Source organism: Thalassophryne amazonica, chromosome 13 (assembly GCF_902500255.1).
Source record: "Thalassophryne amazonica chromosome 13, fThaAma1.1, whole genome shotgun sequence".
Taxonomy (NCBI): Eukaryota; Metazoa; Chordata; class Actinopteri; order Batrachoidiformes; family Batrachoididae; genus Thalassophryne; species Thalassophryne amazonica.
The window spans coordinates 43,331,880-43,350,016 of record NC_047115.1 but is presented as its reverse complement, the minus strand read 5'-3'; the positions used below and the strand labels follow the sequence as shown (position 1 = coordinate 43,350,016).

Here is an 18,137-nt window from a genome sequence, read left to right as displayed (position 1 = left end):
CTTTAAAGTCACAGGTAAAGGTGACAAACTGCAGTAAATACAAACATCAAGGGGACAAAGTAACAAACCATACCTGCTCTGACTCCTCTTCACTAATGTTGGTTCGTCCCAGCATGGTGGCTTTGACAGTTGAGAGGATCTTCAACTGAGTACTGATGGTCGGGATTCGTTCACACACCTTTGGGAAGGAAACACGTCAAAAATTTTAATCAGATGAGGATGCGGGTCACTGCTGTGATTGTGCCGTTCTACACCGTCACCTGCAGCAGGTTAGTCCTGATGCGCCTGTCCGTGCACTGCTTGGCCACTTCTTTAGCCAGTCTCGTCACCTCATCTGAGGCCTTGGCGATGTCCTTCGCACACTGAATCAGCGCTCGTTTATTCCCGCTTCCTCCACGCACCAGCCGAGACATTTCTGCCATAAGCAGAGCCATCCGCTTGGCCGCCGCTATGATGTCGTTACCCTATGAACGTTAATGACGGAACAGAGGAGGAAGCACTGAGAGCTGTGAACAGGAAGCTGGGCAATAAGACATGAAAACCACGAGGAAATGCTGCACAGGACGTGTTTACCTCCACTGAGGAGGTAATGTTTTCTATCTAATTAAAGAATCATTAACAGGATTGCACAATAAAGTGATTACAGTACACCAAACCAGGTCACGAAAGTAGAGCTGACATGGAAGAGAAATTATTACATTTTAGTCAGTGGCACTGGGGGAAAAAAGGTTGGGCTGAGCATCTTAGGGGATGTAAATATACAGCAAAATTTTATCTTACTAAGTAGCTGATTTTCACAAAACCTACTGAAAAGTTGTGAGTCCAGGACATTTCAGCTCAATGCAATATGGAGCATTTTAGGGTTTGTCAGATATATGTGTTCTTATGAATGTCTTTGCAACAAACAAATATCCTGGAAGTGTTCATTTTTAATAATTTATCAGCCAAAATGTTCTTTACAAATTCAAGTTTAAAGGGCCTCTCCTTAAAGGGTAACAACTTTTTTTTACAGCTTTAATTATAAGATTAGTAGCAGTTACAGTGAGGAAAAGAAGTATTTGAACACTCTGCGATTTTGCAAGTTCTCCCACTTAGAAATCATGGAGGGGTCTGAAATTTTCATCTTAGGTGCATGTTCACTGTGAGAGACATAATCTTAAAAAAAAAATTAAAAAAAAAATCAGAAAATCACAATGTATGATTTTTTAATAATTTATTTGTATGTTACTGCTGCAAATAAGTATTTCAACACCTGTGAAAATCAATGTTAATATTTGGTACAGTAGCCTTTGTTTGCATTTACAGAGGTCAAACATTTCCTGTAGTTTTTCACCAGGTTTGCACACACTGCAGCAGGGATTTTGGTCCACTCCTCCATACAGATCTTCTCTAGATCTTTCAGGTTTGGAGTTTCAGCTCCCTCCAAAGATTTTCTATTGAGTTCAGGTCTGGAGACTGACCAGGCCACTCCAGGACCTTGAAATGCTTCTTACGGAGCCCCTCCTTAGTTGCCCTGGCTGTGTGTTTGGGGTCATTGTCATGCTGGAAGACCCAGCCATGACCCATCTTCAATGCTTTTACTGATGGAAGGAAGTTGTTTGCCAAAATCTTGCAATACATGACCCCATCCATCCTCCCTTCAATACGGTGCAGTCGTCCTGTCCCCTTTGCAGAAGAGCACCACCAGAGAATGATGTTTCCACCCCCATGCTTCACGGTTGGGATGGTTTTTTGGGGTTGTTCTCATCCTCTAAATGGTAAGTGGAGTTGATTCCAAAAAGCTCTATTCTGGTCTCATCTGACCACATGACCTTCTCCCATGCCTCCTCTGGATCATCCAGATGGTCACTGGTGAACTTCAAACGGGCCTGGACATGTGCTGGCTTGAGCAGGGGGACCTTGCTGCCCTGCAGGATTTTAAACAATGACAGCATCATGTGTTACTAATGTAATCTTTGTGACTGTGGTCCCAGCTCTCTTCAGGTCATTGACCAGGTCCTGCTGTGTAGTTCTGAGCTTTCTCAGAATCATCCTTACCCCACAAAGTGAGATCTTGCATGGAATCCCAGACCGAGGGAAATTTACAGTCATCTTGTGTTTCTTCCACTTTCTAATAAATAATCATAACAGTTGTTGTCTTCTACCAAGCTGCTTGCCTGTTGTCCTGTAGTCCATCCCAGCCTTGTGCAGGTCTAGAGTTTTGTCCCTGGTGTCCTTAGACAGCTCTTTGGTCTTGGCTATGGTGGACAGGTTGGAGTGTGATTGATTGAGTGTGTGAAGAAGGTGTCTTTTATACAGGTAACAAGTTCAAACAGGTGCAATTAATACAGGTAAAGAGTGCAGAATAAGATGGCTTCTTAAAGAAAAATTAACAGGTCTGTGTGAGCCAGAATTCTTGCTGGTTGTTAGGGGGTCAAATACTTATTTGCAGCAGTTACATACAAATAAATTATTAAAAAAAAATCATACATTGTGATTATAGGATTTTTATTTTTTTTTTAGATTATGTTTCTCACAGTGGACATGCACCTAAGATGAAAATTTCAGACCCCTCCATGATTTCTAAGTGGGAGAACTTGCAAAATCACAGGGTGTTTAAATACTTATTTTCCTCACTGTAAGCCTCTGAGTGAAACACTCACCTTTAACAATTGTGTCATATGAGAGAAATCCCATTTTCAAATAAAATGTGTGGAGAACAATCAGGCTCCAAATGAACTTGAACTACATTTTTCTGAACCTTAAAATTTAGTAGTGCGGTTTTATTAACACACATTTGTGTTATGTGTCGGACGCAGCTCGGAGAACCGACCAGCGTTTGAAGGACCCAGTATGAAATAAGCAGAGCACGGTACAAAGGCTAACTGAATTTAATACATAACAGTGATACATAATGATAATAAAAGGTGCGGTCTGGCGTGGTGCGCTCCCAGCAGCGCTAATGGTCCGGAGCCAGAAGCTGTTTCGGACCCAAGGACCCCGCCGACACCCCCCAGGTGGCCGCAACAACCGAGTCTGTGAAAGAAGGAACCATTATGTGAGTCCACACTCTACACACAGAACACTTAAAGGTGTACAAACAGCAAACACTTCCTGGCTTGATTACTGATCAGCTTCCAACCTGCAGGCATGGAACATCTCGTTCACAAATCACCACCGCAGGGGAAGCTGATACATGACTAACATACAGCTCAATACAATAAGGTGTGAGGGACACCACATTTACTGACTGTATAACTGTTAGTCACAAAATCCAACGTACCTCAGGAAGTGTGCTGACGAGCGTGAGACCTCACCCTCTCCTCTTTCACAGACCGTGCATCAAACCTGGACATTCTCAGCGTCCGCTGCTGATGAGATGGCTCCCAAGACGACGATCTCACCCGTCTGGTCACAAGGTCGAGTCTCTGGCAAATGCACACTGTGCACTTCAGTCTTAAATGCCAACATACTCCAATCCCTCCAGATGCACCTCAGCTGTGAGTCCTGACGAGTCGCAGGTGATCAGGGTGAGGTCCTAACAGCCTCAGCAACACAGCCACTCAGTCCCAAATGCACGCCACCTGGGAGGAAACAAAAGGCAAACAAACCAGCAGCCAGGCCCCCCCAGCCATACAACACATTTGATTTGGATTATTATTATTTTCAACCTATAGGTGACCTCTTTGAATGTTTATAGGGACTATTTCATGAAAAATACACCTAGCTTGTTACAGCTGTTCAGATTTCAGAGTTTTTTTAAACTACTAATGTGTTGGTGACAATTACATTGTAAATTGTCAGTGTTATTTTATTGCTGTTTTGAGCATATGGTGGATTTTTACCTTCCAATATGGCTTTCCTGCTCACTTTTAAAAATTGTTTTCTGCAAATGGTGCAAGGATCAAAAGTGACTAGAGCACACAGAGAATTGATCTGGAACATTTTAATATGACTAGAGCTTCTACAAAGTGAACATATTCTTCAACAATAAGTATAAAACTGTGCCATCAAAACTTAACTTGGAACGAATGAGGATCAGCCAAGGACAAAGTGTTTTGTTTTGGAGAAAAATTGGTTAAAAGTCAAAAGTTACAGGCCAAGGTCAATGTTTTGCCCCAGTGCTTACATAAAGAGGATATTTAGTGTGACTACGTTGAGGAATAGTGTTAAAATTCAACACAAATGTGAAATCATATTGCCTTTTTATTAGTCAAATAACCTTCAACTTTGGGTGACCTGTGCTTAATTTGCACCTTAATAAACATTCAGCATCTGTACCATAATGTAAGTCATCTGCTTACATTACGATTAATTCACAGGCAGAGTGGAACACCTATAAATTTATGTAGCAGCTGTAGTAATAAAGCATGAAAAAGGTGTGATCTATGCATACAAAATTATCACTGATTCACACAAAATGAACTGGCATAAACTGGTGTCTCTTTCTGGCCACTCTAGTTGTTTTGGTGTTGGAACAGTGTATCCTCAGATCGGTCTACTATGAAGTGAGATCAGCAGACCCAGGCTTAATTTGTGTGAGCTGGCTTGACAAAGCTTAAAGTCACAATCATATGGAGCTAACTGATACCATAACTGCAGCTTTCAGCTTGTTTTGTTTATTCTGGTTTTCTGGTTCAGGTTGTGCATGTTCCCATAAAAGAGGGTATGTAACACATTATTTCTTTTCTTCCACAAAAATGTACCAGCAGTTATACTCAGGAAGTGCTAAATCTGTCCCACAATGAAGGATAAGTGGAAGTCATTTTAGAATTTGGCCAAATCTAAGTGGAATTATTTTTACTGATTCAGTATTATCAATCAATCAATCAATCAATTTTATTTATATAGCGCCAAATCACAACAAACAGTTGCCCGAAGGCGCTTTATATTGTAAGGCAAGGCCATACAATAATTACGTAAAAAAAATTATTATCAGTGATAAACACCAACAGACTTGATTTGTTTCTTTTTTAACTTACTTTTATTTTGTTCTATTTGAAAAACAGCTTCATACATTTCAAAATCCCATTACCAATTTTACAATATGCAATTCACAGATTAGCTTCTCAGCTAACTTTGGAAACCATTAGGGGACCAGTTAGCTTCTTCTAAATTTAATCCTGCCAACTTTTTTTGAATAAAATTTAACAGTCAAAAAAGTGTATAAACCATGAAATCATACATGTTCCTGTTGGTTCTTATACACTAATCCAATAAGCAAAATCTACATATCTGGTGGAAGGAAAGAAGTGTCACCTTGAGGAGATGGAGGGGCAGGACATTAAGACAGAATAAATAAATTAATTACATTATTAAAATTATTTTCTGTGTGTGTATACCGTATTTTCCATATAAGTCACACCTGTTAATAAAATGCCTCTTGAAAGGGGAAAAAAAAACATATATAAGTCACACTGGAGTACAAGCTGCACCTTTTTCTGCATTATCAACTCTTAATTTGGGGATTTTTGCAGATTGCTGTACTCTACTTTTTATTATTGGCATTTATTATTTTATTATTAGAATGTATTTTGTTTAGTGCTTTGATTCCTGGGAAAGTCCCATATAAATAGTCGTCATAATTATAATTACTAAAAATGAATATGTGATTTTTCGGTATACAAGTTGCAGGACCTCCCAAATTAGTAAAAAAAAAAACAAAAAAAACACAGCTTATACTCTAGAAAATACAGAATTTTGTTTTCTTATTGTCTTTGTCTTCTTTTTCTTATTTCTTATTTATTTAATACTTTCTGTACTGTGAATAAACTATATGTTGAATGGAAACTTATGTACCTTGATCATCATTAATCTGATCTTGGCATGCAAAATGGGTTTTTTGGGAACCTCCATCTTTATGCTCCAACATATTAAAATTTCATTTTTATTAAATCCATTTTTAGGGTTTGAGAGCCAACAAACCAAGATAAATCTAAATTAATTTCATAAAAGTAAGCACTTGGCGGGTGGTCCAGCTAAATGTTTTAGTGGTTTAGTATTATGACAGCCTTTCAGTTAGCAGATTGGCAGTTGTCAAGGCTCAGCTGGTGCCTAGTAGCTGACATCGGTTTAGTTTAGCTTAGCTGTGCCTACCATTGACACCATTACATAACAAAACAGGGGTTAAATATGACAACCTGCTGCAGATCAGATTAGGTTTGTAGCCTACGTTGCAACAGTGGTTCATCCAGATTAAAAGAGAGCATTGCGTCCCTGAAATCATAGCTTTAGGCTCATTATACCTCTCTAACCCACTGATCTCACTTCATAATGCACCCCTTAGGTTCCCCATTTCAAAATAAAATCATTATCATTATAAAAGCAAAGCAGGCATGACACGTTGAACCGCTGACTGCATGCAGTGGAGAATAAGTAACATTCACATCTGGATTTTGGAGGGATGCTTTGTAGAGACTGACCCAAGTGTCCCTCATATCACAGGACAGCTGAAGGTTAGTACCATGAGGTGATGTGCACAGTGATGAAGCAATCAGTGCATGATCTGACACGAAGCAGAAGCAGGTGTTCATACGGCGCAAGCACCCAGAACTGTGTAGTGTCCAGAACTCTTTAAGGAAGTTGTCCTCCTTGGCTTCACAGGTTGGACATCAACGACAGCCAGACAGAGGGTCTGACTCAACCATTAAACCTCTTCACCTAATTAAGGGAGGGGCCTTGTGAAGCCAGTAGCACTTCAACCAGTTGGTGCAACAAACAGACTTGGCATTCCAACAATCATTGACTTTAGTAGGACCTCAGCATGGCATTAGTGTAACTGTGTGTCACTCATGTTTGCATGTCAGTCCATGGGCCAAGCAGGTTCTCGGTACCACTTAAGGTGATGAAACAAAACTTACAATCCAGCCTCATTGTGCCATGGCCTACACAAAAATGTATGATCACCATCCCAGGTTGGTAGTTATAGCCAGGTAGGGGTCAATGAAGAATTACACAGAGATCAAAATGTAAAAATGCTCCAGTCATGTTAAAAACTATACCACATTATTTGTCTGATCATAACAATTCCAAAAAGGTATAGTTTGGACTATCTATGACTGAATGTTATGGAGTTTTGGGGTAAAAACAGTAAAAATGGTGACAAAGGTCAGTTTCAGTTTGTACAGGGGTCAAAAGTTAAAGTTGCTCCAGTTTCAGTAAAAAAATGATGCAAATTATTGTTTGGGCTAATAGGGTTCTACAAAGGAATCATTTGCACCATCTGTCATGCTTAGCTATCATGTTACTGGGTAACATAAATCCAGTGGTGGGCACACTTCCGATAATCCGATAACAGATAATTATCAAAGATAATGTTTTCATTATAGGATTATCTTTTTAGATAACTTTAAAAAACATTATCTGACTAATTATCTTCCGATGAATTGCCGTCTGATAACTTTTAGACCGATAACGTAGTAAACCAAGCTTAACAGCAGCAAACATTTTTAAAATTTAAAAACAGTTGAGACATACCTGTTGAAAGTTCCCTAAGAGATGTATAGTTCTACCCACTCCAAACAGAAGCATGCTAGTTTCAGAAGCCTCTGCAAACAAAGAAGAACTGATTACAAAAAAAATCATTTCCTTTAACACCATACTGACATGCTGGCAATATCACCCAAGTCATCCAGAGGCATACATTTTTAACTTATGGTTCAAATTTTAACCAAACTAATTTTGGACAAGTTATTTAAAATTACTGTCATGCCTGAAGTTTTATAAAGTGAAAACATCAGATATATGTTTTAGTTTTAAAGTAATGTGCTATTTTTTAAGGTTTTGTGAGCACATGCTGTGCCCAGCAGTGCATTATGGGTAATCTCAGTATGTTCACGACAGGACAAATGCATTTCAGACACTCTGTTCAGGCTCCACGGACAGCAGCATTAAACTCTAGTGCCTGAAACTCTCGTGAATATATTCTCTGGGTTTATACAACCCCTGGCAAAAATTATGGAATCACTGGCCTCGGAGGATGTTCATTCAGTTATTTAATTTTGTAGAAAAAAGCAGATCACAGACATGACACAAAACTAAAGTTATTTCAAATGGCAACTTTCTGGCTTTAAGAAACACTATAAGAAATCAGGAAAAAAAATTGTGGCAGTCAGTAACGGTTACTTTTTTAGACCAAGCAGAGGGAAAAAAATATGGAATCACTCAATTCTGAGGAAAAAATTATGGAATCATGAAAAACAAAAGAACGCTCCAACACATCACTAGTATTTTGTTGCACCACCTCTGGCTTTTATAACAGCTTGCAGTCTCTGAGGCATGGACTTAATGAGTGACAAACAGTACTCTTCATCAATCTGGCTCCAACTTTCTCTGATTGCTGTTGCCAGATCAGCTTTGCAGGTTGGAAGCCTTGTCATGGACCATTTTCTTCAACTTCCACCAAAGATTTTCAATTGGATTAAGATCTGGACTATTTGCAGGCCATGACATTGACCCTATGTGTCTTTTTGCAAGGAATGTTTTCACAGTTTTTGCTCTATGGTAAGATGCATTATCATCTTGAAAAATGCTTTCATCATCCCCAAACATCCTTTCAATTGATGTGATAAGAAAAGTGTCCAAAATATCAACATAAACTTGTGCATTTATTGATGATGTAATGACAGCCATCTCCCCAGTGCCTTTACCTGACATGCAGCCCCATATCATCAATGACTGTGGAAATTTACATGTTCTCTTCAGGCGGTCATCTTTATAAATCTCATTGGAACGGCACCAAACAAAAGTTCCAGCATCATCACCTTGCCCAATGCAGATCTGAGATTCATCACTGAATATGACTTTCATCCAGTCATCCACAGTCCACGATTGCTTTTCCTTAGCCCATTGTAACCTTGTTTTTTTCCGTTTAGGTGTTAATGATGGCTTTCGTTTAGCTTTTCTGTATGTAAATCCCATTTCCTTTAGGCGGTTTCTTACAGTTCGGTCACAGATGTTGACTCCAGTTTCCTCCCATTCGTTCCTCATTTGTTTTGTTGTGCATGTTCGATTTTTGAGACATATTACTTTAAGTTTTCTGTCTTGACGCTTTGCTGTCTTCCTTGGTCTACCAGTATGTTTGCCTTTAACAACCTTCCCATGTTGTTTGTATTTGGTCCAGAGTTTAGACACAGCTGACTGTGAACAACCAACATCTTTTGCAACATTGCATGACGATTTACCCTCTTTTAAGAGTTTGATAATCCTCTCCTTTGTTTCAATTGACATCTCTCCTGTTGGAGCCATGATTCATGTCAGTCCACTTGATGCAACAGCTCTCCAAGGTGTGAGCACTCCTTTTTAGATGCAGACTAACGAGCAGATCTGATTTGATGCAGGTGTTAGTTTTGGGGATGAAAATTTACAGGGTGATTCCATAATTTATTCCTCAGAATTGAGTGAGTCCATATTTTTTCCCTCTGCTTGGTCTAAAAAAGTAACCGTTACTGACTGCCACAATTTTTTTTTTCTTGATTTCTTATAGTGTTTCTTAAAGCCAGAAAGTTGCCATTTGAAATGACTTTAGTTTTGTGTCATGTCTGTGATCTGCTTTTTTTCTACAAAATTAAACAACTGAATGAACATCCTCCGAGGCCGGTGATTCCATAATTATTGCCAGGGGTTGTAGACGTTATTGTATTTGCATCTGTTAAATTCCACGCATCTTAAATCAATGTAGCAGACATGGATTATCTGGAATTTTGCTTTGTCAAGTTTTCAAGGCCTCTACTGCCATCTACTGGCCAGTAGTGTTCATGGCAGTATTCACCCTAAATACTAAGCGTCTGGGCACCAGTAGATGGCAGTGTTCTATTTATTTGGACCCCGGTTATATCAGATGGTTGTCAAATCAACTTTTTGGCTTTGCAAATGGCTTTTTTTTTTTTTTTTTTACAAATTAATTTTAAAAACAAAACAGCAACAACAGCAAAAAACATTACAAGACAGCTCTGCAGTGTTTGCACATGCACAGTGCGAGCAGTTGGATGCTTGTAGCTCTTCAGGAGCAGGATACAGAATAATATCAAACAACTTTGATTTTCATTCCACCATACGATCGGCGATCAGGAGGTGGTCGTCAGATGTTGAATGCAGGTTGTTACTCCATGTACACTACACGATGCAGGACGCACGATTAACCTGAAACTCTGTCCAAAAATTTCTCACACGAATGAAAAATCATCTGAAAAAGGGCAAAAACTCGCACAGTGTAAAGCCAACATTTATGTGTCAGCACAATATTGAGTGCATGTTTTACAACATCATAAAACGTGCGCACAGCACTAATAAAACGTGCGCACATTCTCTCCACATGCAAAACATTTTGCGATGACACTTCCAGGGCTCCATAAAAATGCCTGTTTTTACAAATAAAAAATGGAATATTTTACAAAAGCACATTTATCTGTAAACACCAACACACGACACACGTCACATTAACGTGTTGGTTTACATAATGAATGACTGAACCAATCAGTGTTTAGCAGAGGCACTTTTATCCAGAATCCTTTGCGATCTGTCTGTTTGTTACAAAACCTCAGAATTAGTGCATTATTCAACATTAAAAGATATATGTTATATTTTAACTTTGTACAAATGACAGAATTGACAGTAATGGAGTTATTCTATCAGTATTCACACAAAACCATAAGTCAGGATGCCTTTATTTTTCAAGACCTCCGCCTGACCGGAGCATTGTGATTGGTAAAGAGATGGCTTTGTGGCTGCTCTCAGTGTGCTGCAGTACTGTAGCTGTGTAGCTTCCAGAAGGGGACAGCATGTTCAAACATAGCAGTGCTGGCTCATTGTTTGGGTCTTTTGTCCAAAAGCGATCGTGGTGTTAAAACTCAAATTCAGCTTGTTAGCAGTTGCAAATGTACTAGAGACAAAACTGGAATTTATTGGTTATCTTTAACTTCCGATACATTTTTGGGTGGTTCATCGGTTTATCTTTATCAAAGATAACTTTTCAGTTATCTGATTATCTGTTATCGAAATTAATTTTTTGGTTATCTGTGCCCACCACTGCATATGTCACATGTCCTAGAATCCAATGTACATCAACCTTGTTTGACCTTTACTTTGGAGACCAAACATTCAACACAGTCAAAACTATTCCATTTATTAATCCTTTTATTTCAACCAATAATTTGCATCACTTGTTACTGAAATTGGAGCAACTTTAACTTTTGACTCCTGTACAAACTTTCTATTCTTGGTGACCTTTATCACCATTTTTGCTGTTTTTACCCCATAACTCCAGAACATTCAGTCACAGATAGTCCAAACTGTACCTTTTTGGAATTGTTATGATCAGACAAATAATGTGGTATCATGTTTAACGTGACTGGAGCATTTTTACATTTTGACCTCTGTGTAATTCTTCACTGACCCCTACCTGGCTATAACTACCGCCCTGGGAATGGTTGTCATATATTTTTGTGTAGGCCATGGCACACTGAGGCTGGATTCCAAGTGTTGTTTCGTCACCTTAAGTGGTACCAATTAGGTCAAAATTGATGACTGGCTCATAGACTATGTGTGCAATGCAACAACAAGACAGCCACAGATGGTTGAAGGTTTCCATGGTAGCAACAGGTGCAGAGCTCATGGTTCCCCCACAGGTGCAGCGATGATCAGGAAGTGTGGCACAAGTCCAGCAGGTGTTTGTGAGGCCTGCATGGCTTTCGCAGTTTCATGCATCTGTGCATGCATGGATGTGCATGTGTCATGATGTCCAGATACTATCTGACCCACATCTGGTGTTTGTGTGTGTGTGTCTGCACGCTTCTCAATGTATGTGCGCAGACCTTGCTGGACCACTTGCGCGCCTCCTGGTGGAGAGACTGGGCAGCAGCCAGAATGGGTTGATTGACAGGCTGGTTGGAGGGCATCATCAGCAGTTCTGGCTCATAGTCATCCTCACCATCAGTAAAGTCATCTTCTTCATCTAGTACCTCCCTCTCCTCTACTGCCTCCTCATCCTCGGGCTGGGCAGGGTGCAGGGAGGTGGAGGTGCAGTTGGTACAGGGGAAGGAAGGAATGGGAAAGAAGGCAAAAGAGGTAGGAGGAGGAAAAAATGGATGGGATGTGGAGAGAAAACAAGAAGAGAAAGCCAGGAATGCACGGGGCATTTAGTACAGTACAAGAAGCGCTGGGTTGGAAGAGCAGTAATTTATAAGAGGGAGGAGAAACGAATACAAGCAGTGTGAGGGAGCAGGGAGTAGGAAGCAAAGATGGTTTTGGTGGGAGAGGAAAGCGGAGTCGGCCTGGGCAGGTATTGGATGCAGTGGGTGAGCTCGTATTTTATCAAGAATCTGCACGATCGCACAGCCTCACTAATATACACACACGAACATATCTATCATGTTTTTTTGGAGTGTGCTGGGTAACTGAGCATGCCCCTGAAATTGTAAAGAATACATTTTCTGCTTGGTTTCAACTGTGTTGCATCGATGGTGAGAAAAGTGTGAAAAACTGGAGAGTTACAGATGTCAATGGAAAAGAGAAGCTTTCACATGAACCCCGAAGATAAAAGGTCATTTACACAGGAAGACCGCTCACACTTCCACATAACACCACACAGATACAAAACGTAGACATAATTACACATAAGAGCATCAAAACCCAGCAAAAACAAACAAACAAAAAGACAGTCGACAAACCCAGGACACCTTTCCTTCATTTGTACTACAGAAAGTATGCAGGATCCGTGCTCTGCATCTTTCTTCATGTATGTACGTGTGCATGCGTGCATATTAATCTAATCACTGTTTTATATGCAGACCAGATGACAGCTTCTGCTTCTCCTCTGAAATTGGAATTGAGTCACCGCCTTTCACATTACAGGATCATTAGTATGTCAGAATGTAGTTTTCCGTCCACAGTATATTATTTTATTTGTGTACACCGACCTTGCTGGACCATTTGCGCGCCTCGTCGTGCAGCTGCCTGGCTGCCACCATCATGGGCTCGCTCAGCACCTCTCCAACCTTCTGCTCTGGAAACTCTTCATCCTTCTCTTCTGGAGGAGGTGGGCGAGGAGGAGGCACCTCTCCTTCCGGCAGTGGAGGTTTGGGTGGCGCCTGCTCATCGCTAACCTGAATCAAAAATAAATAAATAAATCACCCACAATATTTTAGCAATCCTTAACTGGAATTAGCAGGTGGAGAAATGAATGAATAAAAGACTAATTAGTACTACATGGCCGAAGGGTGTAGCGCCATCTAGTGGTAAGGTTGCAGATTGCATTATGCCGTCACCGGTCATGATTTATGGTTTTGCATCTTTGCTGATGGAGATTTGTGCTGTGTTATCTTTTCATGTGCTATATCTGATCATGATGAGTTGAATTTTCATGATTAGACTGACAGATTTGTTTAAACTTGTTAAAACTTAAATACACCTTGTTCCTGTCAACAGTAAGTCTCTTCGGCTGCTCCCTTGTTTGCACTCGGGGTCACCACAGCAAATCCAAGGAGGATCTGCACGTTGAATTGGCACAAGTTTTACGCCGGATGCCCTTCCTGACACAACTCCACATTACATAGAGAAATGTGCAGGGGTGGGATTTGAACCAGGAACCTTCCGCACCAAAACCAAGTGCACTAACCACTTGGCCACCACCCCTAAATCCATCACACTGTCACTTTAAAATACAACACTGAAAATGATTTATTTGTCTAACGCTGACACCAAATATGATTACAGATACATTATCCCAGTGGGAAAAACGATGTCAATGCAACCTCAAATCAACATCAACCATCAGTTGACATCAAGCTAACGTAAAAAATAAATGTTTTCAACTTTCCATTGACATCATCGTACAACACTGAATGGACATCATGATGCAACATCAGTGACTGACATTCCCTTCCCAAATGAAGAAGAAGAAAAAGAAGAAGAAAAAACATAAGCTTGCAGTCTGGTAGAAATGTGACCCAAAGACCTTCTCGTCACAAGTACATGTCCTGAAACACCAGTGCACAAACTTCAGCTTTTCAACCACAAATTTGTGTTACCTGAAGGCACTTCTTATCCTGAATACTTGCCAGTCAGTACACACCAATTATACTTAAACTTTTCTGTATATTTGTCAGTATATGCCAAGTGTACTTTGAAGTTTGGTACACAGGAAATTTTGCTGAGTAAAATTTTCTCTGCTGGGATAGCATTTGAGCCCAGTCCAAATAGAGTAAATTATACTCTATCACAGAGCTAAATCAACTCAAAACAGTGTAAAATCAACTCTTACTGGAGTAAACCCAGTTGCATTGAACAGATGGTGTCGCAGACTGAACGGTGCTCCGTCAGCCCTGTCTTCACTGCGCTTACGTCATCAGCCACGGTTCACTGATGATCACCTTGTTTTTTGCTTAAAACTGCACTCCAGTCATCATGTATCTCAGTGACATATATCTGAAGCTTTTGTACAGCAATCCTGTCCGCATAAATTCAGCATTATTCCATAACAAAGATGGAGGAAGCGATCAGAGCAGCACAGCTGCACAAGCTGTTAGTTGATGCGTTCACAGCTCGTCTGACATTTCTATGCATCACTGTTTAAAGCCTCATTTCTGCTTAAAACGGCCTCATTTCTGCTTAAAACTGACTTTAGAATGATTTAAGAGTTCATCTGTTGGTTAATAATCCCATTAATCCATTTGATTGCGTTGGGTGGAGAGACTCTGTGTTACATGGTGCGGCTGGGCTACAGAATGACACATGCACAGTGGAGGCAGGGTGGACCAATGTTTAGGGGGCGGACCGTTCAGTCTGCGACAACTGTCAAGCTGATTCACTCTATGATAGAGTGTAATTTACTGTATTTAGACTGGGATCCAATCCTATCCCAGCAGAGTAAATTTTACTCAACAAAATTTGTCAGTATAAACTAAGTATAAGTTAAGTACATAAGAAAACTGAAAGTTAAACACGTTTATTCAAGTTCACTAGCAGAATACCGCTTGAATACCTGTTCAAAATGTCAAATGTTACAATATCTTTTGGGCCATATGTTGTTCTTGTTCCACTAATAAAATAAAAGATCTGTGCCAAATTTTATTGTAATCGGACATTATTTAGGGGTTCCCCACAAAGCAACAATTTTCCCCAAACAAGCAATGTAGTAATCCAGTAATTCCAGTAATGTTCTCCTCTGGGTGACCAATCAACCACCACTTTTTGCAATTAGAAGCCATCACATGTACCTGTAAAAGAAAAATAATGGCATCAGAGTCTTCTCCCGTTAGGGTGACATTGCCTTGAAAGTGGAGGGAGAGGAGAATGTGTCACTTTGGGGCACCTCTAAATCTTATCTGATTGAGTTCAAATTTGGTCTGCACCTATAAAACATGTGGCCCGAAGTCTCTCACATCCACTATATAACATGAACAGCCCTAGTAAGTCTGCTTTCAGTTGGTAGCACAGTGGATTAATGGTTAGCACTGTTGCTTCACAACAAGAACGTCAGGGGTTCAAGTCCCACCTGTAGCCTTTCTGTCTGGAGTTTGCGTGGGTTTCCTCCAGGTGCACCGGTTTCCTTCCACATTTAAAGACATGCAGGTTAGGTGAATTGGAAACTTTATAATTGTCCAGGTTGTTAAGGATTTTATATATATATATATATATATGTTATCACTGTTAAACATTTGTAGCTTTGTCTTCTTTCTCATGAGAACGGTGTTGTGCTGTTTTGCACTTCACCCTGAGAACGTACGTGTTATTCAACCTTGTTTTAGCTTTGTCTTCTTTCTCATGAGAACGGAGATGTGCTGTTTTGCACCTGTCTTAATGCAATCCTGAGAATTCAATTTTGTTTTAGCACTCTGGGGTCAATCTGAACTGGGAATGAAGGACTGGATGTACTTATTGTTATAACATAACTTTGTTTTTGTAGCCGCTAACGACTGGGAGTAAAAGAACTGAAGGTTGAATTTTGACTGATTGTGATGCTTAGTGTTCCAGGCAGATGCAGAACAGCTGATACCTGCAACAGACGAACGAGATGTGCTGACCTGAAGTGTTCTTCCTTACAGCTGCACTTGACGTATGCGTTTATGTTATGGGAAGAAACTTGTCTTGCGTCATTACCCCCACCCTTAGGACAAGTTTCTTGTTTATGTGATGAGGGCGTCTCTTAATAAAAAGAGCGGAAAAGCAGGCCAGACTTTAGTGTAGCCTTGGTGTACAGCCTGGCCGCACTCCGCGCGTAATATTTGATTTTCTGTCTCACTGGTGTTTCTTGACTCTGTTTGTCTTGTTAAAGGTTTTAAGAAATGTTTGGAGGAGAAAATACCCAACACAGGTCTCCTTTGCAAAAGAGGTCTTGATTTCAATGGGACTAACCTGGTTAAATTTAAGTGTTTACTTCTTACTTATCAGATACATACTTAACAGATTAAAGTATATTATAAAATTTAAATTAAACTGAAGTCTGGACTCATGTAGTCTGTGAAGCATCATCGTGCCAAATTTGAATCACATCTGTTAAAATCATCAGTTTGCAATGGAAACCTTAAAGTTGCAAATAAGCGTTCACGGTTATTATCACACAAGATAAACAGTGGAGTCGTCAGCTGTGTTCTGTGGATGCTATAAAACGTGAGCATGTGTGCTTACATGCAGCTGGTCGAGGTCAGGGGGTGGAGGGGGGAATTCGGCCTCCTGGGGTTGGAAGGCTTCTCTAACTTTCCCAACTGCAGCCAGGATCCTCAGACAGGAGTCCAGATAAGCCTTCTGCAGAGCTGTGGAGACAGAATTACGACATGTGAGCAAACAGGCGGCCTAGACAGAGAGACAACACCGTGAATAAAGCGATATATTCTGTGTGACAGTGTCATGAAAGTGTTTGAATACTTTACGTCTTCACCTTTGTCTTGTATGTTCCCGGCCACTGCCTTGGCGTCCATCACCATGGGTGAGATGGTGTGTGAGAGGACGTCTGAAGCATGCTTCACCATGTCTCGGAATCGTGGGTCTTCAGAGTTCTCCACCTCCTTCTTAGCTACCAATAGGACACGGTTAGCGCGTCTTGCTATACTTGTTGCCCCGGCAACAAGCATTTGGGGCTGAACGTTTGCCATAGCAACTCTGCACTTGTCGATGTCTTTCTTTATGGCTTCCTCAGATGCATCTAAAAGGGATTTGGTGTCTATCGCCTCATCCACCAAACCTAGAGACAGAGAGAAAGGAGTGTGCAAGTTTGGTTGACCTTAAAGCTACTATGTGTGGGATTTAGTGCTTTCTAGTGGTGAAGTTACAGATTGCATTACTCTTTTGCTATTTGTTTTTCCCCCCTTTCATGTTTTCATACCCATACCCGCCAACCACTGATGTCAGGAAACTAATGTACCCATAATGCAATGCGGCATGTGTGTCTAAATGCTAAAACCTTCAAAATTAGTGCATTACTTTAAAACTAAAATATACAGCTGATATTTTTACTTTGTAAAACGACAGACATGATGTTAATTTCAATAACTTGTCTGCAATTAGTTTGTTTAAAATTATAACCATAAGTCAAAACTGTCTGTCTGTGCAAGATTCCAGTGAAATGACCGGCAGGTCTATATGGTGTGAAGAGAAATTATCTTTTTTCCTCTCTTCTCTCCTTTCTGTCTAATGACCAGGTCTCTTTTGCTAAGAGAAGGTCAATCTGAGACGGAGAACTGCAAACCGGTGCCGCAGCCCTCTGCCTTTGGCAGCATGAAAGTCATCACACAAGTAACATTAGACCTTACTTGTGTGAAGCGCCTTGAGGCAACTCTGTTGTGATTTGGCACTATATAAATGAAAATAAACTGAAATTGAACTGAAATTGAGACAAAAGCACTGACTCGTTGCTGTGTCAGTAGCTGCCGTGTACTGAAGTCAGTACTGACAGTTATCGCTTTAGTTTTTATCTGTAACTTCCACAAAACCTTTTAGGGATTTGTCAGCTTAGCTTTATAAAAGCTAACTTTTCAGTTAGCAGATTAACGGTTATCGAAAAAACTTTTTGGTTAGCTGTGCCTACCACTGCTCTGGGTCATGTTAGCGTTTACTCGATGTATGTCATGGCCAACCCATAAATATATAAAGTTGTGGATCGTGGGTGAGACGCTACAAAACCTGGGTGAGATGAATGTAGCCTGAACACATCCCCATCTTAAGAG

At 40.3% G+C, this 18,137-nt stretch overlaps 1 protein-coding gene across 4 annotated transcripts in view; it reads right to left on the bottom strand.

Moving 5' to 3' along the window:
* Positions 1-18,137, bottom strand: part of LOC117523261 (vinculin-like) — a 127,356-nt gene that overhangs the window by 1,671 nt on the left and 107,548 nt on the right. For all 4 annotated transcript variants that reach the window (XM_034184724.1, XM_034184725.1, XM_034184726.1 and 1 more), the window contains 6 exons: positions 16,853-17,155; positions 16,603-16,727; positions 12,894-13,079; positions 11,790-11,969; positions 261-464; positions 74-178 (listed from right to left, as the gene is read on the bottom strand). In XM_034184724.1, coding sequence (XP_034040615.1) covers positions 74-178; positions 261-464; positions 11,790-11,969; positions 12,894-13,079; positions 16,603-16,727; positions 16,853-17,155 — 1,103 coding nt within the window. The remainder of the gene's footprint in view (positions 1-73; positions 179-260; positions 465-11,789; positions 11,970-12,893; positions 13,080-16,602; positions 16,728-16,852; positions 17,156-18,137) is intronic.